The sequence below is a fragment of the Symphalangus syndactylus genome, chromosome 3 (assembly GCF_028878055.3).
Source record: "Symphalangus syndactylus isolate Jambi chromosome 3, NHGRI_mSymSyn1-v2.1_pri, whole genome shotgun sequence".
NCBI lineage: Eukaryota > Metazoa > Chordata > Mammalia > Primates > Hylobatidae > Symphalangus > Symphalangus syndactylus.
In genome coordinates this window covers 91101699-91129308 of record NC_072425.2, presented here as the reverse complement: position 1 = coordinate 91129308, position 27610 = coordinate 91101699, and the positions used below count along the sequence as shown (strand labels likewise).

Genomic DNA, 27610 nt, shown 5'->3' with positions numbered 1-27610 from the left:
TGTTACATGGAGTATTCTTTTTCAGGGATGTTGTTCCCTTGGGGACCATATCAGGCCAGAGTTCCTTAGTCTAATAAGACCTTTGTAACTCTTATTGTATAAAAGTTCTGGGAGGGAAGCAAGAGTTAAACAGAAAATGTAATTCAAGCAACCATATTAGGCCACATGTGGGAAAACATGACTCTTAGTAATGGATTAAAAAAAGGTATTTGTTGTAAAAAGCACAGTGATGCCAAAACATTCAGGGTATTTCAGTGTAAATGAAGCCTATTGTGGCATAGGACTCATAACATCTTAACATTTACTTTAGTTTCTGAATATGAATGATCTAAAAATACACCACACAGAATTGTCTATTCATAAATGTTTATAAGTAAAAAAGATGTGATTACTATGGAAGCCCTATATGGTGATATTTAATCTAAGATTTTTCTTGTGTCAGTTTTCCCATCAATAAAATGACATTAAATGAAGACTCAGATGAAGATAATGACTATGGTGGCATTATATACATATTTTTTTCACTGAGTAATACAAAAGAAGTAGACATACTAATCAGAATTATCCAATTTTATCATTGTACTTTATCAGCAGATGACAAATATGCTGACCGTATTTTGTATAGCCAGAATTTTATAAATGAATTTGCAAAAAATGAACATAGATGCCTTTTATTCAGATTTTATAACTATGTCTTCAGAAGAAACTTTTTTATTTAAAGTTTACATTATAACTTTTGGATACAGAAGTCATAAAATAAATGCTTAAAATCTTTTCTTAATTATGGTAAGACCCATTTTCTGAAATAAGAACATTTTACAGTAAAATTTGTGATACTGTGGTATTTTGAGACTCCTCTTTTTTTAACAGCAAATGGTTTCACAGCAACGCATTCTAATTCATGAAGATTCCATGAACCTGCTAAGTCTTTATACCTCTCCTTCTTTGCCCAACATTACCTTGGGGCTTCCCGCAGTGCCATCCCAGCTCAATGTAAGTCATTGCACGGCATCAGCCTAAATCAACCTAAGCAATATCTTTCCATAGGGGAACTCTCTTTCATGTTTTATATATTTAGACTTTAGAAAAACTTGACAGAGCCAGCATCTCCTTCACTGTTTGCTATTTGCTGTGTTGTTCAAAGACATTCAGTCTTACTTCAAATCAGAATTATCCTGGTTCACATAATCATATGTAAACATAATAACTAACATTTGTATAATGGTTTGTAGCTTTTAAAAAAAAAAAGCACTTTCCAGATATATTATTTTAATAGCTCCACACAGCCATCCTGTGAAACAGAGATTACAGCCTACGTTTTTACAGAAGGAGAAGCTGAGACTTGGAGAGTTTCAAAGCACAAGATCACAGAGCCAGTAAGTGGCAGACCCGGAACACAAGCCAGGGCAGTGCTGAGAGCTACAGCTTCGAAAGCACAGCAGCATATGCTTATAGCATTTATTTTGTGAATGACTTTATTTTGGGAATTTAAGTTACTGACTCTCTGGTACTGGCGAATATGTATCTGGAAAAACTCTCTAAGAAAAGTATTAAACTATTCCCAGAAGATTCAAAGTGAATCAATTAGTTTAAAAGTCCTGACAACTGAAATAGGCTCTTTCGGGAAGAAAGCAGTCACTGTATCATACTGTTACATGCAGGTCTAGAAGTGATTCCTTGTTCTGGACTCTTTGCCTTAAAATTTCCTAGTACTCAGCAGAGAAAATGGAATACTAGAGATCTCTTTGCCAAAGCAGTGCTAAACTTGAAATGTTATTGTCATACTAGCAGAAGATGGCAATAATTATTCTATGCATATTCCCTAAAACAGTGTCAGTTTTAGTTGTAAAAAATGTGTGGGCCTTATCCAGAATAATTCATCTCTGAAATGTTAGTTAATTAAATTGTATGTATACAGGGGTCATATGATACATTAGGTTTAGAGAGAAATTTATTCCAACTCTCATCACCAGTTTGGCCAATCTTTACCTTCAAGTCTTCCACTGAGTTGAATGTGTCAAGTTCATATGTATGTTCAATACATAGTTTCAATACATATTTTAAAATCAACCTAAGAGATATTATATCTGGTATTGTCAGTAGACTGTAATGTCATTTTATATGGTACTGTGTTCTTATACCAATGAGGAAAAAACAAAATTTGGATGTTGTCTTATATCTGGAGATTATAAAAGAAAGCATTGAAAATACTGAATTCAGCTATGCTCTTAAAATTCTACATGAAACATTTGTAAATGAAATGAAAAACAAAAAGGAATTAGGAATGAAACTAAAAATAAATATTCATGGATAATATTTTACAGTTATCACTAATTAAAAATTATTTTTCCTTCTCTATTTTCTGTCTCTTCTAATGATAAGTAAATACCAACCCAAAAACTTCTTATGACACATGAATAGGCATTTTATTTTTACTTATTTTTGTATGTTCTAAGCCACTCCTCTGAATAACTCACACATGTACCACTTTTAATGTGGTCAGGGAAAATTTTTTCCCAAAGGACCCAGTACTAAAGCCAGACCATTTAATGTTTCAGAGGTAATATGATTTGGTACCATTGGATGAATAAACCAATGTGGTTTGGATTAAAGTTTCATTTTTCTTTGCTTCCATTTTGGTGTGGATGAGGCCATCACAATTAATTTTTCAAGTTTAGCATTGCTTTGCCAACGGGATCTGTAGTATTCCATTTCTCCACTGAATACTGGGAAATTTTAAGGAAAGGAGGCCAGGACAAGGAATCACTTCTAGATTAAACATTGCATTGACTTGCTCTGTGACTCAGACAAACCACTTACCTCTTTGTCCTTCAGTTTCTCCAACGCTGAAAATTGCTTCGCCTCCCTGGTGCACAGCAATTTTGAAAGATGAAACATGAGTTTTGAAAAGAAACATGCCACATAATTTTGAGGTATTAGAGCCCTGCTTTTGTAATAGCAAAATGACCACCATTCATTAAATCCTTTGAATAGGATAACTCATTATTGCTATTGATGATATAATTATTATTGCCTTATTACTGTGTTATCATACATTTCAAGTTCTTAATAGCATTTTTATTTGATATCTTATTTCACTTGTAGTTTATTATACGAAATATCTAGAGTGTCATTTTCAATATTTAGAGATTTGGGTATCTGTTATGAATTAATATAAAATGTTTAAATCAAATTTCTGCATATTTTTACCTCCTTTCATTGGGTTATTTTAAGAATTTAATTTAAAAAATTAAACATTGGACACTTACAGCTCCGTGAAATTATTAGAAGCCATTTAGAGAAAGGGTAAATTGTTCCTTTTGCTTGCAGCTCCAAAATTACAGTCCATCTTATCTCCAGCTTCTTAATCCCCATGATATAGTGTTTGAATAAATTTTACCTCTCCAGTATGCCTTTAACTTAAACAGTGTATAAAATATTTTAGAAATGTACTTTCCACTTATTAAGCCTGAAATAAGCATTTTTTGTTTTTTTAATTGACATATAAAAGGTACATATATTTGTGGTTTACAACATAATGATTTGATATATGTATACATTGTGGAGTGACTTAAGCTAATTAACATATGCATTGTCTCACATACTTATTTTTTTTGGTGAAAATCTATTCTCTGAGAAATTTTCACATGTACAATATATTAACCGTAGTCATCATCATGTACAATAGATCTTTTGAATTTATTCTTTCCACCTAAAATTGTGTATGTAGCATCACTTCTGATTTTAATTTTAAAAACTTTCATGTTCAATACAATGACAATATTAAATTGTCTTCAGTGCTCCAACCCTATTTTTATTCCTTCTTTTTTGAATTGTGTTAGTTTAAAAAGTCCATTTTCCCTACTCAGCCATTGGGTAAGATGTGGCTTTTGTTTTGGGAAGCTACAGCATAGGAAACTTGTCTAATGATTTAGAGACCCAGTGACCCACATGGATGAAAGAGGATTAACATCTTTGTTATTTCTCAACACAGGCTTCGAATTCACTCAAAGAAAAGCAGAAGTGTGAGACGCAGACGCTTAGGCAAGGTGTTCCTCTGCCTGGGCAGTATGGGGGCAGCATCCCGGCATCTTCCAGCCATCCTCATGTTACTTTAGAGGGAAAGCCACCCAACAGCAGCCACCAGGCTCTCCTGCAGCATTTATTATTGAAAGAACAAATGCGACAGCAAAAGCTTCTTGTAGCTGGTAATTCATTATGGCACCGTTTGTGGGTCATTTTAGGGTTTTATTTTATTAGTGACCCAGAATAATGTCTCTTTTACTCAAGACCCTGATAGAGATCCACAGTGCTATACAAAAGTCTCCCTGATACCTGGTACTGTGGGAAAGGCTATCATCTTTATTTATTCCTTCAGATCCACTTGGAGTAGGAGGACTCACCTCATTTAACCTTTATTCATACCAGACTAGACTGTGGCAAGTCATATGGTCAGATGCATACCTGTCCAATGCCTTGACATTTCTCTCTTCCCACACCTGACCTATTCTTCTGTTGTTTGCCTGATAGTATCACTAATTCACTAATTTTCTTATAGTTTATACCATGTATCTGTTTTCTTTGGCTTCTTATCTTTTCTTAAAATTTGTGTGTGTGTGTGAGTGTGTGTGTGTGTAAGTGTGTGTGTGTGTGTGTATACACACATATACATGTATTTTTTTTTTTTCAGGTGGAGTTCCCTTACATCCTCAGTCTCCCTTGGCAACAAAAGAGAGAATTTCACCTGGCATTAGAGGTACTCACAAATTGCCCCGTCACAGACCCCTGAACCGAACCCAGTCTGCACCTTTGCCTCAGAGCACGTTGGCTCAGCTGGTCATTCAACAGCAACACCAGCAATTCTTGGAGAAGCAGAAGCAATACCAGCAGCAGATCCACATGAACAAAGTAAGTCTCCAAGCCAAGTCAAAATGTTCTAACTGCCGGTTTGGAAACTGGGGATCTCTTCACTGATATGGGTATCTAAGAGGAATGTTGATGGGAGTCACAGCAAAAAGGATGTGATCATCCTAAGCCTGCATTCTTGGCTCAAGGACACCTCACAATATCAGTGTTTTAACCACCATTATGTTCATGAGACATTTGTAGCAAAATTGAGATGATACATTCACAAGATCTTTTATGATCAGGTATCTATTTTGGTACACAAGCCCATATGGGCATATGTATGTGGAGCCTCATGTTTTAGTGTTGCAGAAAAGATTTGAGGCAGACTTGAATGTGGTGCGTTGACATGTCAAAAAGTTTGTACAGGTGATGGCAGATAGGCCAAGATTAGCCAATAAGGCACTTCTCAGCAACTTGTATGCATCTATGTTACATTTATTTTGCGAATGCCCCACTTCATTCCAATAAGCGTTTGGAGTAGTTTCTCAGAAACTTGTGATCATTTCTTCCTGGAAGTCTTAATGTTGCTAAAATGGACAGCGGATGTCTTTACTATACCACATCCTTAGGAGCTCTCCTGCTGAGGCAACTACAAAGAAACAGTGATTGCAGCATAATATCAGACAGGCCAGTAAAGGATTTTCTATGAGTTTGTAAGCAAAATGATATGAAAGAACCTGGTCTGGACAGCTTTTCCACTACTCTTTGCTTAAAAAGGCACCATCTTCTCATTCCTGGAAAATTCCTGGAAAATATTAAGGTCCTGAGTATTAAAATTCTATTCCCTTGCCTTTGTGCTGTATCATCTACAAGTTATGTTACAGAGGGATGAGAGGCATGATATTGCAAACTGATACTTTGTTTACTGATAAATGGATAGCTAAAACCTGGCTTAGTAATAACTTTGTTGTACTGTGATGTAAGAAACAAACAAAACAAAACAAAATAAACTCCCATGGGCAGAGGCTTAATCATCTTTCTAATGGCAGTAGGGGAAAGGGATCTTCATCACTTGCTGGTTTTATGGCAAGTGTTGCTGGAGTTTTTCTCTTCTTTTGGCTTCCATTGTAACAAGGGCAGAGCCATGAAGGAAGCATGGATTGGATACCATGCTTCTGAACAGAAGGTTTTCCAGCCTAGCCCTTTGCTACTCTCAAAGTAGCAAAAGTATGTGTGGGATTGGGGTGCTAGAGATGGGGTGGCTGGCAGGGGCAACTCTCTCTCTAACCTTTTACTATACATTGCAGACCGTTTCTGTGTCATTAAATAATGCCTATTTTATTGCTGTTGCACTTCTCTAAATTTAGCAAATTATTCCATATCAAATTATTTTATATCAAATCAGTATCTTCAGGAGAGAGCCAATTTCCTTCTCTGACTAATGGCATAATACTCATTGACTTGTATGTGACTCTGCATATGTTTTCTATATTATGGTAGAGTTAGGTTTGTTTATTTGTTTTGTGGCCTTTCAGCACAACTTAAAATTATTAGATATTCTTGAAAAATTGTCCAGTGTTTAGTGCAAGAAATATATGTGGGAGGGAAGATTAGGGATCTTATTTTTTGCCTTATAGTGTTTTGATCTAGAGTTACGTTTGTTTATAAAACCAATATTAGATAGTAGATAGACTTTTCTGCCATGCTTGGTTCTATTTCCTAGAAACACATGGATGTATATATTGCACTATGGAAAAATAGGTAAATTACTCCCTTTGAAATTGCCATCTACAAATGGTTTCTATGAATACCTTTAAGAATACTTTGGAATACAGTTTTTTATTAACTAATTGCCACTGTTTCAGATTCAGATGGTATGCTAGTATCAGAATCTTTCCTTTTCAGTATCAAACTCGAGATTTTGACAGGCGAATGCTAACCTCAGTCACACTGGATAAAACTCAGATGGAAAGCAGGCATTTGCATTTTAGCAATGAGAAAAGCAAATCTTATCAGAGAGCTTTTCCCATGTGGAGCTGATTCCTTTGAATCTGTTAAGAATTCTTTCCAAAATTAGAAACAAACCTATACTTTTAGGTACATGTTTGTACAGTGGTTTGATTATTAAATCTTGTCTTAATTAGGCAAAATGAAGACCAGAAAACTTCAAAGTCCAAAGCTGATCTTTATGTGTTAACCTCTCTCAGCTTGGGTGTTTAGATGACTCAAGCAGGTCGCCAGTTGGCTTTTCTCCAAGTATGTATTCCATATGTTTAATCAAGTTGGCATAGGCATGTTGGTTATTCTCCAGATTTTGAAAATATTTTACCTGCCCTCAGTTGTCTGAGGGGACAGAGAGGAAGCTTATTAAAGAAAATATCAAACCCGTGTCCTATTCTGAAATATTCACAATAGAACCCTTAAGAAGTGAATGGCTAGTGTTCACCTGCTTCCATGAGGTGACAAGGATATTTATTACACATTGGGTCAGATTCATAACCTAGATGCCCAAAGCTAACATGTTTCTGTATAATATATTGCTACATACTTGATTTAACCATTTAGAATGCCCATTAGTAAGAAATCACCACAGAAATTTTGTCATTTTTCCCCATTTCCATGGATGAACCTTTATGAAACCCATTCAAACTAAAGCGATGGTCCTTACTCTTGAGATACTTATAGCAGGAAATACAGGCACGCATGAAGATGTCGAAATACAAATGACATATTTAAATATGTCTTCTTTTATTTCCTTTTTATGATTCTTTTTTGAGGAATTTAGAGAAACAAAAAATGAAGTGGGAACAAAAAAATATAAGTAGGATTATTTCTAAACCTGTATCAGATTAAATATGATGGGCTTCCTGGTATAAAATTTGTAGTAATGTGTTTGAATTACTAATAATCTTCAGAAGAATTAGAAACAAATCTATAGTTTTAGGGGCATAGCTGATGCAATGATTGACTTATTAAATCTGAAAGAGTTTTTCATATCTTGCTATTATTTTAATGTGTTTATAAAATATTCACGTTCAGTGTAACTACATAATGTAACTGTTATTAATCATACAAAATAATTTACCTACCTGTTGCCTTATACTTTAATATCATATTCAAGATATTTGTGGGATATTTGTTTGTCCTAAGATTATTTGCCTCTTATAGTTATGGTGTAAGTGTTCAAGGGCTTAGCAGAAACATCCCTGGAATGGGCTTATATAGTATTTATACTGTTATATCTGCCAGTAAATAATGGGGAAAGTCAGAAAGGAGAGTGCTGGGCTGGAGAGGAAACCCTGTCAGAATGATTTATCTCTGCTCATGAGTTTGAATATTCTATTTTTCACTGAAACTGTTTTGAGAAGTTTAATCATAAGGAAATCAGGGCTTACAACATTTGATCTTTTGTTTTCTGAGACATTTTACAATCAGAAATGCATTAAACAATTTCTATTGCTAATATATGGTATTAATATTTTGTGCAATGATGTCATTGCACATTCATTTATATCATTTTTCCCCAATACCATGGAAGAACCTTTTCAAAAAATCAAGAGTTTCTTTATACCAGCATCAAGGGAAGACTGATGCTTTTGCCAGTACACCTTGCTTTTCTCATCGGAGGAAAAAAGAGTTTCTAAAGTAGAACTTCCCTCAAATACAAAATAACAAACAAAAAGTAATAAGGTATTGGTAATTTTCTCCTGGGCCCATTTCAAGTTTAAGTATTACCACAGGATTTTTTTCTGGTGAAATAAAACTGTGATTGATTAAAACAGAATACATAAGACATATTGATGATTTTAAAGAAGTATTCTAAGCACTGCCTAAAAAATAAAAGGGCAAATCTCTGGTCACTTCACTATTTGAATGATGTATAGAAATTTTTCAAAATCTCTTCAGGCATTTTTGTTGTGAGGTAATTTGACATAGATCTCTGCCATGCCGCATCCCCTTGACATTATTCTTTATTTCTCTGTTATAGTATTAATAGAATTGCACTGATTCATGCCTAACAGTCTCTATTTTGACTAGAATATTAATATCTTTATTAATATCTGTTTTTCATATTCATTCAATTAAATCCATAAGAGCAGAAATTTTAAGAAAATTTATACTTTGTTTAGTACTTACTTTAATAAATTATTAATCTATGTATGGGTACATTAAACAAATCATTAAATACTGTGTGCAGACACAGTTTTAAGCACTACGAAAACAACCTTCAGTGTCCTCATGGAGCTTATAGGATGGGGAGCGGGGAGTGAATCATTCAAATAAACAGTAATACAGGCCGAGTGCAGTGGCTCACGTCTGTAATCCCAGCACTCTGGAAGGCCGAGGTGGGTGGATAAGCTGAGGTGGGGAGTTCGAGACTAGCCTGACCAACATGGAGAAACCCCATCTCTGCTAAAAATACAGAAAATTAGCTGGGCGTGGTGGTGTATGCCTGTAATCCCAGCTACTCAGGAGGCTGAGGCAGGAGAATCGCTTGAACCCAGGAGGCAGAGGTTGCAGTGAGCCGAGATCCTGCCATGGTGCTCCAAACCTGGGCCACAAGAGCGAAACTCCATCTCAAAACAAACAAACAAACAAACAAACAAAAACAGTAATACAGTGTGTTAAGTATTAGGAAAGGAGACATGAGAAAGAAAACTGATATCTTTAAGGAAATAAAACTTGAGTTAATTACTTCTCTGGATTATCTTGTTCTTATTATATCTCACCCCCTTTCTTTTTTTTTCTTTCTTGCTTGCTCGCTTGTTCTCTTGCTTTCTTCCTTTTTTTCTCTTTCTTTCTTATATGCTCTGTGATAAATATCTTGTGCATTCCTATGACTGGCTATCAGCCAAGACTTTTTTAAAAACTTACATAAATTATGAGATGATATCTTATATATGCCAAGGTTCGGTCTAGATATAAGTATTTATTATATATTTATTACTGTGATACTTAGGCATTTTGACATGAGTGCTATTTTATCATAATAAAAATATATCTAAGACAAGACCAGTAAATGTGAGGTCAAGCAGATGTCCTGTGTTGCCCTTATTAAAACAGGTAGATGTTATGTTCTGACAAGCAAGGCATGAATATAATTATGCTCAAATGCTGGATCTGAGCAAATGCGGAGCTTTCATTAGCTTTTGGAAGAGAATTTGACTGTTTATTTGAGTAGTATCTGTTTTATTCCTTTTTTGACATAATTTTCTAACATAAATGTTATGTATTCTCTGAAATCCTCTTGATTTATACCCAGTGCCTGTCCCCAACCATCCATCCATGGCAACCTAAGAGTGTATATTCTTTCATGCTTGTGGTCACATACAAACAGCATGCATGCCTGTGTGTGTGTTAATGTGTTGCCTTGTAAAGTGTCCCTGAAGGCAGTTATAATGTAGAACTATTCTGTGCACTATTGAAAAAAGTATGTATGTTGAGAAGGAGATTAATTAGAAGAACAATTCTTTACATGTGTGTATATTCCAAAAGTTTACATTTTTTAAAGTTATACTTCATATTCTCAAACAGACACTTTATATTTGCTGTATTCTAATGTAATTCTATCTGTGGCTTAATTGTAAGCAAATTAAATGTTAAGTATAATTACACAAGGGCCATTTACCCACTTTTGACTTTTTGCTGCACCTATTTCTTCTAGTGTACCTCTTTCTCCCCTTATTCTAGGCACTGTGCATCTTTTCAGCACCTTCTCCATAGATACCTTAGGGTAGGGTCATTTAAAAACTATCAGCTCACTTTTATATGGAGGATCTACTATGAGCTGGACTCCATACCAGAATTCTTACATCTATCATCCCTTCAACCTTAACAACTCACTCTTAGTTCAAGAAAATTAATTTTACAGGGCTGAAGTAGATTGAGCAAGGTGGCAGGGCTAGTGCAGAGCTGAAATCTTGACATAGGTTGTATGACACAAAAGCCTGTCCTTAACCATTTGTGCTTATGATTACAGTCTTGTTTTATGACCAAGCAGGAAACCGGCTTTTCCTAATTTTATTTTTGTCTAAAAGTAGGAAATTCACAATTAAAAACAAGGCAAACAAACATTTAAAAAAATAGGGTGATCTTATTTTTCTTTTGTACTGGTTTAGATTTGCCACGATGAAGAAATCCCCTTTCCCAGCCCTGCCTCCCAACTTTCCCCACATTGCCCTCCTTCAAGTTACTCACTTGGCAGTCTTTGCATGTGGACCTGACGGTGAGACATTCAGATATCCTGTTGGATTATAAGGCTTTCCAAATGGTGCAGAGTGAATGCAGTACAGAGCCAACTACAGCCAGGCCACATTTCATTCCTTTCTCGCATGTTGTCACATTGCCATTGTTTTAGATTGGAGAAACATCTTCTCTCAGAATTTCTGGGCAAGCCTGAAGCTGGAAGTTACTGACTTCATCAGGTTCAACTGAAATGCAAATGTTGGCATCTCATCTATGGGTGGTTGGAAAATGCCTTGTTTTATGTTTTGAAAAATGGATGAGTAGAAACTGGAACTGGGCTTTCATTTAGGAAAGTAGGCATTACTGTTGTCAGGTTTAATTTCTTTCCATCCATTTGACAGCTTGTTTCCATGCAGGGCCTTTTAATCACCAATTTAGGATTACATTTTGCCCATTACATGGATAGTATGTCCAAAAACCTTAGCAAGCATTGAAAGGCAGTCTTAATTTTATAACAGTAAAAAACCTTCTAGATTATTTATGTATCTATAGAAGTTTATAAAAGAATCTTTGACTTTACCCTTAAATCGATGTTATTCTGAGATAATTGGCCCAATATAAATCGATTCTTTTAAATACATAGTGGTCTCCAAAAAAAATCCACTTATACAATACCAGCTTATATCATCACAAGGAATTCATATAGATGTATTTCACTATATAATTGCAAGTTGATGGTTTCTAATATACAGAAAGTGGCTTGTTGCTTTATTATTAGATGTGATGAAATCCTGTGTTTGGAAAAGAAACAAAATGACCATTTCAGTGGATTAATGTGCAGCATTCATAAACATTCCCAGTGCTGCTTTCATAACTTGGAGACCAAGGGAAGGGACCTAGACCTTTCCTTTTCACTCTGCACTGTTAATCTAGTCAGAGACGCTTTTATTGAATGAGAAAAACCATAGTTGGACATGACTATGAGGTAAGAAAACAGGGGAAAAAAAATATCTGGGGAATTAAACCACGTGAATTGTTTGATTGATGTTGATTCCAGGCAGTTCAAAAGGAAAGGGAAGCTAAATAATTTGGTTGTTTCCCAACCTTGACAAGTAGTTTCATGTGACAGAATGAAAAAATTAGGTCTTGCTAAGGAATTTTTAATATAGTTAAGTGATTTGTAGACATGAAAACTGCCAGTGGGTAGCAGTCTTTTTTTTTTTTTTTGCATGTTTTGGTAACTTGCAAGCTCCTGGTATTAGTTCGTTTTTTCCTGTATCTTTCAGCTCTTCCTCTAACTACTTATGAAATCTGAGGAACTACAGTGACCCTGAAATGTCATCTGGTCTAGAGTATTCCTCTTCCTGCAGGCAGAATTGTGGCCAGATCTATGCTCTCATATCCTAAATGTACTGCTGCTCTCTTGCTATTAACCTAGTTGTATCAGCTAGCAATATAAACTACAACAGTCACCAGTCATGGAATAATTGACGATGTTCCACAAAGACTTATCTACTAACAACCATTACACTTCATTCTGGAAATGAAAATAAAGAAGCCATATTCTTTCCCTTGAGTGGCTCAAAGACCTGTAAACAGATCATTATAATCAAATATGATTCTATCAAATGCATAGCTCACATGAATTGCAAAATCTATCATCTTGATAGATTTTTCAAGAGAAGTTTCTGAGGTCTTGCACAATTATTTGTTTTGCAATATTGGTCAAGATATTCAACCTTTTGTTTAATAATTCCATAAACTGCAAAGTTTTGAGGTTTACAGTGAGGATTACTTGAAAGAACATATCTGCAAGTGCTTTGTAAACATGATAAGCATCACTAAAATCTTATACAGTATTTATATTCTTCCAGATCTTAGCTATTGTGGACAGTGCTGTGACAAACACAGGAGTGCAGATATCTCTTTGATATACTGATTTCCTTTCTTTTAGGTATATGCCTAGCAGTAGGATTGCTGGATCATATGGTAGCTCTATTTTTAGTTTCTTGAGGAACCTCCAGACTATTCTCCATAGTGGCTGTACTAATTTACATTCCCACCAACAGTGTACGAGGGTTCCCCTTGCTCCACATGCTCACCTGCATTCATTACTGTCCATCTTTTGGATAAAAGCATTTTAACTGGGGTGAGATGATGTCTCATTGTAATTTTGATTTTCATTTATCTGATGGTTAATGATGTTCAACATTTTTTCATATAGTGTTGGCCATTTGTATGTCTTTTGAGAAGTGTCCATTCAGATCTTTTGTCCATTTTAAAATCAGATTATTAGATTTTTTTTCCTGTTATTTGGGTTCCATATATATCCTGGTTATTAATCCCTTGTCAGAGGGGTAATTTGCAAACATTTTCTCCCAACCTGTGGGTTTTAGCTTCACTTTGCTGATTGTTTCCTTTGTCGGTCACTGTGTTTAACTGGGTTTACCCTGCTTTCCAGTTTACCAAAGTCAGGAACTGGTCAATGGGGAAAAGGGAGATGTTTATGAGTAGGGAGAGAGTGATTCACTGGTGTGAGATTTTGTCTGTTTTGAGACCCATTCCCAAACCATCAATCATTAGCAAAGAAAATAAGGATGGCTTTCCACACTGTGCCTCTATTTTCTACTCTTAAAGAGAAAAGGAGGAAAACTTGGGCAGAAAGTATACTGTCACCTGAAGGATCCTAAAGATTATCAGGGAAAAAATCCTATTAGGTAATTTTTTAAAGGACATAAAATTATGCAGTGCTATAAAAGAAGGGAAAACTGCTTATTTGTGTCCTAGTTAAGAACACTGCCCCAACCCCCACCAATAAATCTTGGTTAAGAATTCCACACTCTTGCTGAGGATTGTATGTTTTGAAAATTCAGTCTTCCTCTTTCTACTTTTGCCTCCCTAAATCCAGTCTTCCATAGCAGACAGAATGATCATTTCTAAATGCAAATCAAATCATGTTATGGTTAAAACACCTTACTTGCTCCCTCTTGTTTGCAGGATAAAATCCAAACACTTATGCAGCCAAAAAACACATGAAGAAATGCTCATCATCACTGGCCATCAGAGAAATGCAAATCAAAACCACAATGAGATACCATCTCACACCAGTTAGAATGGCCATCATTAAAAAATCAGGAAACAACAAGTGCTGGAGAGGATGTGGAGAAATAGGAACACTTTTACACTGTTGGTGGGACTGTAAACTAGTTCAACCATTGTGGAAGTCAGTGTGGCGATTCCTCAGGGATCTAGAACTAGAAATACCATTTGACCCAGCCATCCCATTACTGGGTATATACTCAAAGGACTATAAATCATGCTGCTATAAAGACACATGCACACGTATGTTTATTGCGGCACTATTCACAATAGCAAAGAGTTGGAACCAACCCAAATGTCCAACAATGATAGGCTGGATTAAGAAAATGTGGCACATATACACCATGGAATACTATGCAGCCATAAAAAATGATGAGTTCATATCCTTTGTAGGGACATGGATGAAACTGGAAAACATCATTCTCAGTAAACTATCGCAAGGACAAAAAACCAAACACCACATGTTCTCACTCATAGGTGGGAATTGAACAATGAGAACTCATGGACACAGGAAGGGGAATATCACACCCCAGGGACTGTTGTGGGGTTGGGGGAGGGGGGAGGGACAGCATTAGGAGATATACCTAATGCTAAATGACGAGTTAATGGGTGCAGGAAATAAACGTGGCACATGGATACATATGTAACAAACCTGCACATTGTGCACATGTACCCTAAAACCTAAAGCATAAAAAAAAAAAAAAAATCCAAACACTTTTACATGGCCTACAAGGCTGTCATGATCTGATTCTTGCCTCCTCCGCTTGCCTTCATCATCTCCTCCCTTCCCTCTCTCTCTAGCCTCCAGCCATACTGGCCCCCTCTCTTATCTTTGGGGAATCTCCTTCCACCTCCAGGAGTTGCGCTAGCCACTGTTTTGTGTGGAAGGCTCAACCTCCACCTCTTCTCATGGTTTAATTGTGTTTTGGGGTCTGTCTCAGCTCAAACCTCATCTATTGAGAGCAGTCTTTATTGCCCATTCAAACGAGAGTAAACATGTACACCCACCTGCTCACCCATTCCTTCATTGTTCCCTATCACTTCAAGTTTCATTTTTCAGTTGCTAATTTTCTGCCTCCCCTACTGTGTGATGGGATCTTGCTTGATTGACCGTTCTTTTCCTGAGGCCTGGCACATAGTAAACGCTGAATAAAAAATTGTTGGAAGATTGAAAAAATGGGTGGGCAATGTTCTCAAACTAGTTGGAACAAACCTTTAGTTTCCTTCCCAGAAGGGAACAGTTACTGAAGTTACTGAAATATTAGGAAGTTTTGAGAACCAGAGGAAAAAAAAAATTTAATTGCAGGCATTGTTTTGGACAATCATTTAGAGTTAAAAAGATAAAGCAGCATTTATTAAAAATTCAGTTGATTCTTAGATTAATTTTGAAACTCTTTAATATTGCTTAGAAATGGTATTTTTCAGTTTAGACTTCAATTTGTGTGAATAATGAATGAATATTTAGAAAATCTTTCTTCTCTTGTTATTTAATTTTGGTTCATCTGATTACTTCCCTAAAATGCACAGAAGCAAAATGACATGGAGTATTATTTTGGCTTGAGGTTGGAGTTCTACTCCAAGTAGACCTCTCAATTTGAAAGCCCTCCAAGCTCTGCATGTTGCTTTTGAGAACAGTTGGTCCATACCTAATCTATTTGTGAATTGAAACAGAATTTTAACATTATTTTTAAATCTAGTTTCCTTGGAGCTTAAGGGAAAGGTTTTATTTTCCAAAGGAAGAATATTACATTTACTTAAAAGAAAAAAAAATAAAAAACAACAACAATAACAACTTGTGCTATTGCCATTCCCCAAGTACAATCTGTCTTAAAATCTGAGGCAAAATAAGAAAGTGATGAGTTGTATTGAAGGCCACTTTGCATAGTTTAATAATCATATTCAAACACTTGTATTTAATGGTATGTTGACAATGTCAGAAAATCAGATGTCTGTGAAGAACAGATTTATTCTTTATATGATCCTGTTCTTAGTTGATATTTTGTATCTGAAGATATTTGTTGGGATGCAAAGGATTTCTATGGGAAACATTAAAATTATAGAATTTAAGCATATTTTATTTAAAAGTACATATGCTTATAGTGACTTACAGACTTGTATCAAGTTATATAATTTACACAGAGGTGAACTTAAAGTGCTAACACGTAAACATTAGTGACAGTCTTTAATTATTATTTAATGAATTTTTCATCATGTGCCAATAGAATATATGATGTTAAACATGGAATGTGAGATTCTGAAATTAAGGATTTGCTATAATTATGACCTGAGCAGGGATTGATAAGAATTGAAGTTTAGTTGTAATCCTTGAAGACATTCAAAATTTGGATACATTACCATGGTATCTGGCACACAGAACATCTGTTTGAGTATATATAAGTGTGTGTGTGTTACAAACTCAGAATGGTCATAGGCTGCCCGTGGCATGCTTAGCATTTGGCCCAATTGCTGTACAGTAGCACAGAGAATAGATAGAGAGACAGCCTGACAGATGAGTACGAGCACAGACAAAAGGCAAAGGAGAAGCTGTGCAGCTGCCCTCTTCTTCATCTCTGCTGGGTTCCCCACCGAAGTAACTCACCTGGTGTCAGACGAGTGGCACACAGTGTGTTTTACAGATGAGGCCTCAGCAGAGATTCACACAGGCTTGCACATTTATCTGTCCCACAGATGTTTCGTCTTCTGTTTTCTAGCCAGCAAGGCAACAGCTCGACTTTGCTAGGGGATCACCTCCAGATGTTCAACCAAAGAGAGACCCTGCCACCCCACTGAGAGTAAGCAGACATCTCCTCACTACATCTGGGGCCACTCAGTGACAGTACAAATTACAAAAGAGTTAGCCTGTACCAGCTTTGCCGTGGTCATATTTGTAGTTGAGAAACACATAGAAAACAAGAAATTCCAAATACTCATTTTCCTAGTAAATAGTTGGAAATTTACAAATAGCACCAAGTAACTTTTATAGGAAATAATTCAAATCTGGCAGGCAAGAATTTCTCTGTGACTTTTGTTTGTAAATTTTCTTGCTGAAGTTAATTGAAAATTTTTCCACTGTGACAAATTTGACTGCTTAAACAAAAACAGCCTTAGTCAGATACCTAAAATAAAATAAGAAGTGTAGATTAACTCCCTTTCTGCATTTATATTTTGCAACACTGGCACCGGATGTCCCATTTGTCTTTTTTGTATTTTGTGAATCTTTACAAAGAGCATATTTTATTCCAGAGAAGATGAAAAATGGGTGGTTATTGCTCCTTTAGACATTGACTTTGTTTTGTAATATAGGAGAAAAAGTGTCAAAGCATGTTACTAAGCATTAATAATGTTTTCAGAAACTTATGAAGCTCCAACGAGGTGTTATTCAATGTATTAGGTACTGGGATATAAAATGATGAAAAACATAAAGCTCATGCCCTATGAGATTTATATTATAGTCTGGGAGATAACTATATTGTAAACAAAGATAGCACTATGATGCCAGACAACAATAAGGACTCTAAAGAAAATATATTAATGAGATAATAACAGAGGTAAAATATGATAAGAAGGAGCCAGTCAGGCATGTAAAGATTTGAGGGAGTAGAGAGAGCACAGCATAGACTCAGGCCTTGTGGGCGAACAAACTCTGCACGTTTTTATTCACGGGGCAGCCAGAGGCCAGGGTAGCTGGAGCATGTGAAAAAGAGAGAACAAGATCCCAACTAAGGTCAGAGAAGTCGGTGGTGCCAGGTTGTTGAAAGTCTGTGGACCATGGTAAGAGGTTTGAATTTTATTATAAGCATAATAGGAAGTCAGTGGGGGATTCTAAGCGGAGAATTAATGTTACCTAAATTATATTTTAAAAATAATTATTAGAGCTACTGTAAGAGATTGTACTGTTGAGGGCCAAGAGGGCAATCAGGGAGCCCAGAGTAGGGCCTTTGGGTAGTTTAGGGTGAAAATGATGGTATTTAGGAGCACAGTGGTAGCAGCAGAAGTGGAGAAACATGTCAAGGTAAAGGCTTTATTTTTGGAGGTTGAATTGCCAGGGCTTGCTCACAAATTAAATGAAAAATATGAGTGATAGAGAAACAAGGATAAATCCCAAATATTTGGCTTGTGCAGTTGGGTAAAGCTGTTTACTCAAATGAGAAAGATTGGGTGATCAATACAATTGGGTTAGATGGGAATAAAGGTTATTTCTGAGGTATTTAATGTTTATGATGTCTATTAGATATTCTAGATCTAAGAAAAGAAGTTACGCATCTAACTATGCAAGTTTGGAGCTCAGGGGAGAGATTGGAACTGCCCCTATTAATCCAGTTGTCATCAGAATATATAACTATTTCAGAGCAAAATATGGAGTAGAACGGTATAAAAAGTTCTAGGTTTCTACTCTTTTTTTTTAAATCAAATTCATATCTTACAATCTTAGAGATGACTTGTCTTTTTTGGGCATGAGATTCCTTCTTTAAAAAATAAGGGTTTTTAAGAATGTTATTAAAAGATTTTCAAGTCCAGCATTTTATATCTATACGTTTTCTACTCAGAAGTTACTGTTTTATGTCAAGAAACATTTCTTTTACAAACCATGAAGGAATTCTGCTCTTGGAAAAAGATAATTTTACCATTTGTTCTTCTTGCCAAGTGATCACAACATTATTTATTCTGGCTTTTTTCTTCCCCACGTTTCCTTTGGTACATCAAAAGTGTAGATGAAGCCAAAGAAACTGACTGGAACAAATATAATTATTTCTGTATTGCATGTCAAAAATTGTTATATATACTGTCATATGCATATCTGTGTCAGTGAGGTTGTAAATACTGACCAGATTTGATTAATGGACTGAACAATGGATTTCTGGGTACTTCAGTGACTTCACAGGTCAGATTTCAGAAGGTCTTCTGTTAAAATGTACATATGATACGTTCCATGAAAACTCAGGGGTTTGTTAATATTAGAGATTTTCTTTAACTTGCTAACTATGGGAAATAATATTCTAGTAAATTAACTCTCAGTTTGTCTGGTCTTTGGCTACAATGGTAATAACAGTCTCTTATTTTGAAAAATGCTATGATTTTTGTCTTATTTCCCTTTCTAAAATGTTTCACGTTTGCTGCCATCTATTAATATCATATTTAAATGGCCACTGGATTTGGCATCATTGCAGTCATTATTGACCTTAACTAGAGATTTTGGTTAAATGGTGTGGAGGAAAGCCTAGTTGGCTGTATTCGAAAGACAAGGGGAAAAGAGAAATGAAGACACTGAAGAGCGATAACTCAAGGAATTTTATTGTGAAGGGAGGTATGTAATGGTGTGGGTGGGGGAGGAGGTCAAGGAAAGTTTTATTTAAGATGGATGATATTGCTGAAAGAGTACTAGTGAGAGCATTCCAGCAGAGAGGGGATCTGTGTGATGGAGGACACAGTGGATAATTGTAGGAGTGGAAGGGATCCAGAGTGTAAGCCAAGGGGTTGACTGAGATGGGAGTGCAGACATTTCATTCATTGCAACAGCAGGAGGGGTGGATGGGATTGCTTAATAAATGTGCTGGTAGCAGGAGGCTGAATTTCTCTTCTGATGCTTCCATTTTCTCAATGAAATGAGAAGCAAAGGTATCAGCAGGGAGTGAGGAAAAGGGGAGAATGTTAGAGATTTAAAGGGAGAGGAGGTAGTATGAGACAGTGAGAGTAAATTAACTAGAAAAGTGGAATAGGGTTGCCAGGCAGCACTGAGACCCCATTGGAGGGTGTAGTCATGAATTTGGAGAACACTCAGCATGATCGTAATTTGTTTATTTGTTTCCTAGCTCATTCAGCTGCTTGGGTTTGGCAGAGATTTAGTATTGACCAAGGTTAGAAGTCTCATTTGTCCAGTAAAACATATGGAAATGGGCAGGAGCATTGATGGTAATATAAAGGAGTGGTTTTCAATGAAGTGTGGAACCTAGTCCAGAAAGGAGAGAAGTGAGCAAATGAATGGGACAATATGTAGTGAGAATGTGGCTTGGAAAACCCACTAGAATGAGGAATGGTTGGAGTCAGACTATTCTGAGAAAGAGCCAGAAGAAAGGAATGATGTTTGAAATTGAGATTTAGAAGAATGCAGGGTTACTGATAAAGATCAGGTCTCAGGTAAGGTCATAAGGTCGGGGAATAAGGTCGAGTGGAGGACAAGACCATTGGAGGTTAGGGGGTTGAGACATTGAGAGGCCATGTTGTGGCCAGGGATTAGGAAGGAGAAGAATCGCAACAGAATAGTCTTTTTACTTGGTGGGTGATATTTGTGGCTTCCTCTTAGTTATTGAATATTTCCTGTAATGTCAGACATCCAGAAGCTAGCTAGTGTTCAAAGTCGCACGCCCCCTCCCCTCACCCCCCATTAAGCAGGGACTTCCGACATAGCATTTCCTGGACACTGGCTCTCTGGCTAATCTTTCATCCGGTACTCAGTTCCTATTCCATGGTCACACATCCCATATAGTTCTTCTGCTATCCTCAAGAGGCCCTTATTGGCAGGATCTTTTGAACACCTCTCTGGGTATCTACTTGATTCCTTAGAGTCATTGGTCCACTAGCTCTACTGAGCAGGTTCCCAATAACTTTTCAGCTATGCTGTGTTAGTGAGAGGGAGAGTTTCTACAGCTCAGTGAGCATTTGTCCAGTCTTCTTACAGTTGGTTTCTCTGATGGGCTCCTGCGGCCTCCTTCACCTGGCTTGCATCTTTTCTCAGATAAATCCCTTCTTCCCACAAGCTCCCCTCACCTGCCCTTATTTGTAGTCTGAGGTACGAGTAAGGGTTGCAGCACTGACTGATAGTCTCTCTCCCTCTCTCTCTCTGAATAATGAGTGGATGTTTGTTACCCAGTGTCCTTATTCCTGGCATCCCAGCCAAAACTAGGAATTTTTCTTTAATATCTTGCTTGTTTCTATGCTGTTGCATATTCTTTCTTAAACAGCCAATTAAATGGGATCCTACAACTTTGTAGTCAAAATTTAGGACTATTATATTGTCTCTTTTCTCCAGAATCTCAGTAGTGTCCAAAGTAGTATGTATTAAATATAAGAAGATCTGATTAGTATTCAGAATTGGGACAAAAGTCCTGCAAATAGTTTCCTAAAATATACTTAAAGTCATCTAAACCATGACTAAATGAATGTCCTCCTTCTCCTGACTGCCCAGTAACAATGGATGTTAGATGGTAGGCACAAAGGAAATTCATATTCAAATTTCTTCATTGTGATATGAGTTTTGATTGGTATATGTTTTCTTAGCTTGATCATGTCTCACTTACTTTGGTGATATTTAGGTCTTATATGTGTTTTTCCTAAGTTAGATTTTATTTCTCTAGGTTCTTACTCTTCACCCAAATATATTATAAATTGTATCATGTACTTTAACATTATCTTGCAGCGTGTTCCTCTGGTTTTCAAACTCCACTAGCCTTTTGGTGACTTAGATGTGCTGTTCTCCTTTTCCAATGCAAAGTCCCCACAAACTCTGCCTTCTACCAGAAATGCTCCCCACCCTTATTTCCACCCCTGCTTCCCACCCCTCACACATGTAACTAACTCCTTTCCATCCTTCATCCTTTGTGTCTGAACCTAAACATAACACTTCCTCAGCTTAACTCCCTTAACAATCCCCATTTCCACTGCTATGCCAAGCAGTATGTGCTCTTATAAAACCTTGTGTTTCTTTCTTCAAAGCATTTTATCATACTTGAAAATAGGAATAAGTATTTGAAGCCTTTCTCAGACATTCACTAAAAGCTCCATGAGGGCGGAGCAGTGGCTATTTTTCTAATGCTTAGCATGGTGTCTTGAACATAGTTGGCACTCAGCAAATATTTGTTGAACAAATGAATGAAAATTCCTAATAAATCTACCTGCAGTGAAATCGAAGGACTATGTTAGTGTGTTCAGGGCCATTTGAGGTTGTGTGGACTGCAGGAAAGTCTGTAAGCCTAAAGAGGCAGAGGTGTCCGTCCAAGTCTGAGGACTTAAATATTCACGTTTTAAAACATGTATTTTGTAATTATATGTGAGTGGGAGGTAAGCATGAATTTGACAAAGAAAAATCTGCATTCACGTTTATGGGGGTAGTATTATAAGTGTGCTGCTAGTTACAATAATTGGCATGTTGCTTACATAGGCACTGACTTAGCAGATAACTAACAACTCTTGAAAACACAGTCCAAGGTCTACAGATGATTTGGTCCACAGGGCCATTGTGAATAAAACAAATAGCCAATGTGAGACGAAATAATCTTGAGACATTTTCCCCATTTATTGAGCTTTCATGTTATGGTTATTTTCCTATTGTTTAAGTTAGGCATATTGTCAATTGTCTTTTAAAATCATTAAGCAGTTAATTCATTGACTTCTGAAAACTAAGTTCACTAATTTATAAAATAAATAAAATGTCTAAATAATGATTTTCAAGTTAAAAAAATAATTTCCTGATTCTTTTCTAATTAATTTCCATTTGAATCTGTTCATAAAACATTTTATTGTAATTTTTTAAAAATCATACACCTTTTTAAAGTTCAGAATATCAAAATAAATATTTCTAGTTCTTACAAATATATATAAGAAGTTGCGTTTTCATTTGACTATCGTTTCTCTGTATAGGTACAAGAAAATTAGACAAAGACTATTAGCATTTGTGTTCTGGCTTTCATAGCGTTTAACATTCATTGAAAAATGATATTGACAACATTTTTTATCACCCCCTTTATCTTTTAAGAGAAGTATTATTCCCAGGTTCGACTTTCAAAACCTGTCCTTTTGAAAGTTTCAGTGTTTCCATGGATAGTTTATTTACCTTTTTCTACACCATGTTCTAACTGCATTAAAGAGTGATCCATTAAAAAGAAAAAAACAATCCAACACTTAAAGACTTTATTCCCTGCCTACTAGACCCATACAATATGGAATAATGGGACTACTTTAGATTTAGTATTACTGAGGAAACTTGTTGCCTACAAGTTCATTCTGAAATTTATGTTAAATGATTAGAAATCACAGTGTATGAGTTATTAGAAATCAAAGTGTAATTTGCTTCTCTGTTACCATGAAGAACTACTGAATTTTGAACCCCTGAACACTCTCTTCTAGCTGCTTTCGAAATCTATTGAACAACTGAAGCAACCAGGCAGTCACCTTGAGGAAGCGGAGGAAGAGCTTCAGGGGGACCAGGCGATGCAGGAAGACAGAGCGCCCTCTAGTGGCAACAGCACTAGGAGCGACAGCAGTGCTTGTGTGGATGACACACTGGGACAAGTTGGGGCTGTGAAGGTCAAGGAGGAACCAGTGGACAGTGATGAAGATGCTCAGATCCAGGAAATGGAATCTGGGGAGCAGGCTGCTTTTATGCAACAGGTAATAGGCAAAGATTTAGCTCCAGGATTTGTAATTAAAGTCATTATCTGAACATGAAATGCATTGCAGTTTTGGTAAATGGATATGATTTCCTATCAGTTTATATTTCTCTATGATTTGAGTTCAGTGTTTAAGGATTCTAACTAATGCAGATATATGTATATATCTATATAGAGGTCTCTCTATATACTGATCTCTATATAGATATCAAGGTTTCATTGAAAATCCACTGGTAAGGAAATACCTGTTACACTAAAATTATGATACGTAATATCTGAACAGTTAATAGGCTTTAAATTTATCCCAAAGCCTGCAACACCAATTACTTCTAAGGAAAAGGAAATCACTTTTATTTTGAGTTTATGTGTTGAGATCAGTGACTGCTGGATAATCTCCCAGTCTGATCAATGAAGCATTCGATTAGTTTTTGATTTTTTTGCAACATCTAGAATTTAATTTTCACATCACTGTACATAATGTATCATACTATAGTCTTGAACACTGTTAAAGGTAGTCTGCCCCTTCCTTCCTCTCTCTTTTTTTAGTTAAGTAGAAGTGTTCTGGTCACCATGCCAGTAGTCCTAGGTTATTGTGTAGGTTGCAATTGAACATATTAAGAATACAGGTGGCTTTAAATATATAGATGCAAATTGCAGCACTACTTTAAATATTAGATTATGTCTCACATAGCACTGCTCATTTTACTTTTATTTTGTGTAATTTGATGACACTGTCTGTCAAAAAAGAGCAAATGAAGCAGATGCAAATGTTGGTGAGAAGTAATGTGCAGCATTATGGTCCAATCAGATACAATATTGTATCTACAATTGCAAAAAACACAGTAACAGGATGAATATTATCTGATATCAAGTCAAAATCAGTTTGAAAAGAAGAAGGTGTATCATATTTTATATTGTCACTAGAATCTGTTAAGTATAATTCCATAATGACATGGGCATATACCATAACATTCTGGCAAATAAGAATTAGAAAAGATAGGTTTAACAAAAGAATTTACTTGTACATAATGCACCTTCAGGAGGACTACGTCCTTTGATGCTGTAAAATACAAACAACTTTGAAGGCAACAGAAGACACTGTTTATTCAAGTCAGTTCTTTGTCAGGTTCCTGCTGTTCTCCTACAGAAAAGTGATTCTGTGAGGCTGAACAGGAAATGCCTTGTGGAAACAGGAAGTCCAAGTGATTCATGTACTGAGGAATGTAGGAAAAAAATCTGAGGATAGTGTTTTACTCTTTCTGTTTTTAAAGGGCACTCTATGAATTGATTTATTGTCTAAGAAAATAACACCAGAAGTAGGGAAATTGTTACGGAAGCTTTTCACTGGAACATTTCCTTCATATTCCCTTTTGATATGTTTACTTTGTTTTATAGGTTTACTTTTGTTAAGCTAGTTAAAGGTTCATTGTATTAAGACCCTTTAATATGGATAATCCAAATTGACCTAGAATCTTTGTGAGGTTTTTTCTATTAAAATATTTATATTTCTAAATCCGAGGTATTTCAAGGTGTAGTATCCTATTTCAAAGGAGATATAGCAGTTTTGCCAAATGTAGACATTGTTCAACTGTATGTTATTGGCACGTGTTGTTTACATTTTGCTGTGACATTTAAAAATATTTCTTTAAAAATGTTACTGCTAAAGATACATTATCCTTTTTTAAAAAGTCTCCATTCAAATTAAATTAACATAACTAGAAGTTAGAAAGTTTAAAACTTTTCCATATAATGAAAGTCCTTCTGATAATTTGACAAATAGCTATAATAGGAACACTCCCTATCACCAACATATTTTGGTTAGTATATTCCTTCATATTAAAATGACTTTTTGTCAGTTGTTTTGCATTAAAAATATGGCATGCCTAAGATAAAATTGTATATTTTTTCCATCTCATAAATATTCATTTTCTTCAAAGTCTTTTTTCAATCTCATAAAAAAGGGATAGTGCATCTTTTAAAATACATTTTATTTGGGGAGGAACATGTGGCTGAGCAGACTTTTGTATAATATTACTTCAAAGATATGTAATCACAAACAAAAAAAACTATTTTTTATAATGTCATTGGAGAGAGTTTCATCAGTACAGTTGGTGGACGTTAATTGTTTGAATTTGATCAAGAAACTACCTGGAACCAGTGAAAAGGAAAGCTGGACTTAAATAATCTTAGAATTAATTGATAAATGTCTCTTTTAAAATCTACTGTATTTATTATAATTTACACCCTTGAAGGTGATCTCTTGTTTTGTGTTGTAAATATATTGTTTGTATGTTTCCCTTCTTGCCTTCTGTTATAAGTCTCTTCCTTTCTCAAATAAAGTTTTTTTTAAAAGATCCCCTTTCATACACTTGGCTTTGTGTAAACTTGCCGTATTTAATCGAAGTTGAAGCTTGCACACTAGATCTCATATATCAAAATACATTGCCAGTCTTTGCTGAAACAAGAAAATAAAGACATTTTGAGCAGTTACACCTAATACCATTAAAAACAAAAAATTCAGCAATAATGACTTTCAACTATTTACATCCAAAATTATCAAATAGCTAACACATGTAAAATTTGTTTCATTTTCCTTTTGCCAGTGTAAATTTTTTCATGATATGTTATCATGTTTGGTATTTAAATTAAAATGTCAACTTCTAAATATAAAACTTTATCTAAATAGATGTCAGTTCCTAACTTTGCTCAACTTAAAAAATTATTTTTAAAAAGCTTAACATAATCCCTTGAACATAACAAACACTCAATAAATATTAAAATGAATAATACTCCAAGTGTCGTAATAATTATGTCTATTACAGTGAGATCTTGAAATACAAGTAGAAAGTGACAGCACATAAATTTAAAGAGAAAATAGTAATTAAATGATCTCCCCTTATATGGTAACAATTATTATAATACCAGTGTGAGGAATAGGAGCCTGATTCAAGTAAAGGCAATTCTGCCATACTCTAAGTCACATCAGTATTGCATTAGAGTATCAAGAAATCTGGAGCTATAATTATTAACTGTTACAGAATAGATTATCATTTTATAGTGCCATAAATTTAAGAATACAGTAAGAATTCTGGAAATACCATTATTGCTAATTATAATTTCCTGAAATCTGCCTTTGAACTATAAAATTACAGGACTAACTTGGTACCAGAGATCCTAAAATACGAGTTAGAGAAATCAATTAAAAAATGGTTTTATAGTGTATATCTGATTTCTGAAGTGTTATATAGGGTGACTGTTTTAATACAAAGCATCAATCTAGCATTAGAATGCTTTTCATTAGAAAAAATAGTTATTGCCAAGTCTTGAAATAAATAATCATTAGATTTTTTTTCTTCTGGCAGTAAAAATTCACCTTCTCATTGGTGAAGGTGGTTGATGAAGTGTAGACTGCTACTTTTCATAGATCTGAGAAAGACAGTCTTTTAGAAATTGTTATATATTGTTTTATGCTTCTTTTTTTTGAAGGATGTTGAAAAGGAATTCAGACACTAAACCTTTTGTTGAAACCTAGTACTTAACAGATATATAGAGAGTATTGTTTTTAATTTGTTTTCAATAATTGAAGTGTACAATTTTGAATCGCTTTAATATGTATAAATTGTGGGTGTATGATTGAAGGTTTACAATGATAAATAATTTGAGGTCTCCAATTGTAACTGATTATATCAGGAACTTGGAGATACAAAAGAAGGAGTTTGAGACTATTATTCCCTTTATTATTGATCATTCCTTCATCTCTGTTTTAAGAAGAAAATATTGAAAGCAATCAAAGAATTTGGGCAAATAAAAAGGATATTGGGAATGTGACTTTTCAGTCATGCCAACAATATATCTATGTAGGCTTCAAAACGTTTATATTCTTGTTGTTACATCTAATTTTATAATAACATCTTTGAGGCTATAAACCGTGTTTAGGCAATGCAACTTTTGGGGATCATTTTGATTTAGAAAAAGATGTTTACTTTTATCTATTACAAACACACAGTGCGCAAGCATTTCATACCTATTAGCTCATTTGGTCCTCACAATAACCTGATGAAGGAGGTATTATTATCATCCCACTGTAGAGATGA

At 35.4% G+C, this 27610-nt stretch overlaps 1 protein-coding gene across 7 annotated transcripts in view; it reads left to right on the top strand.

Moving 5' to 3' along the window:
- HDAC9 (histone deacetylase 9) overlaps positions 1-27610 on the top strand; it is a 914075-nt gene that overhangs the window by 556868 nt on the left and 329597 nt on the right. For 5 of the 7 annotated variants that reach the window (XM_055272504.2, XM_055272505.2, XM_055272506.2 and 2 more), the window contains 4 exons: positions 871-993; positions 3995-4208; positions 4691-4908; positions 23254-25870. In XM_055272504.2, coding sequence (XP_055128479.1) covers positions 871-993; positions 3995-4208; positions 4691-4908; positions 23254-23568 — 870 coding nt within the window. In that variant the 3' untranslated portion in view covers positions 23569-25870. Of the gene's footprint in view, positions 1-870; positions 994-3994; positions 4209-4690; positions 4909-23253; positions 25871-27610 lie in introns of those variants that run through there. The other 2 variants (XM_055272501.2, XM_063637042.1) reach the window with 1 other exon arrangement.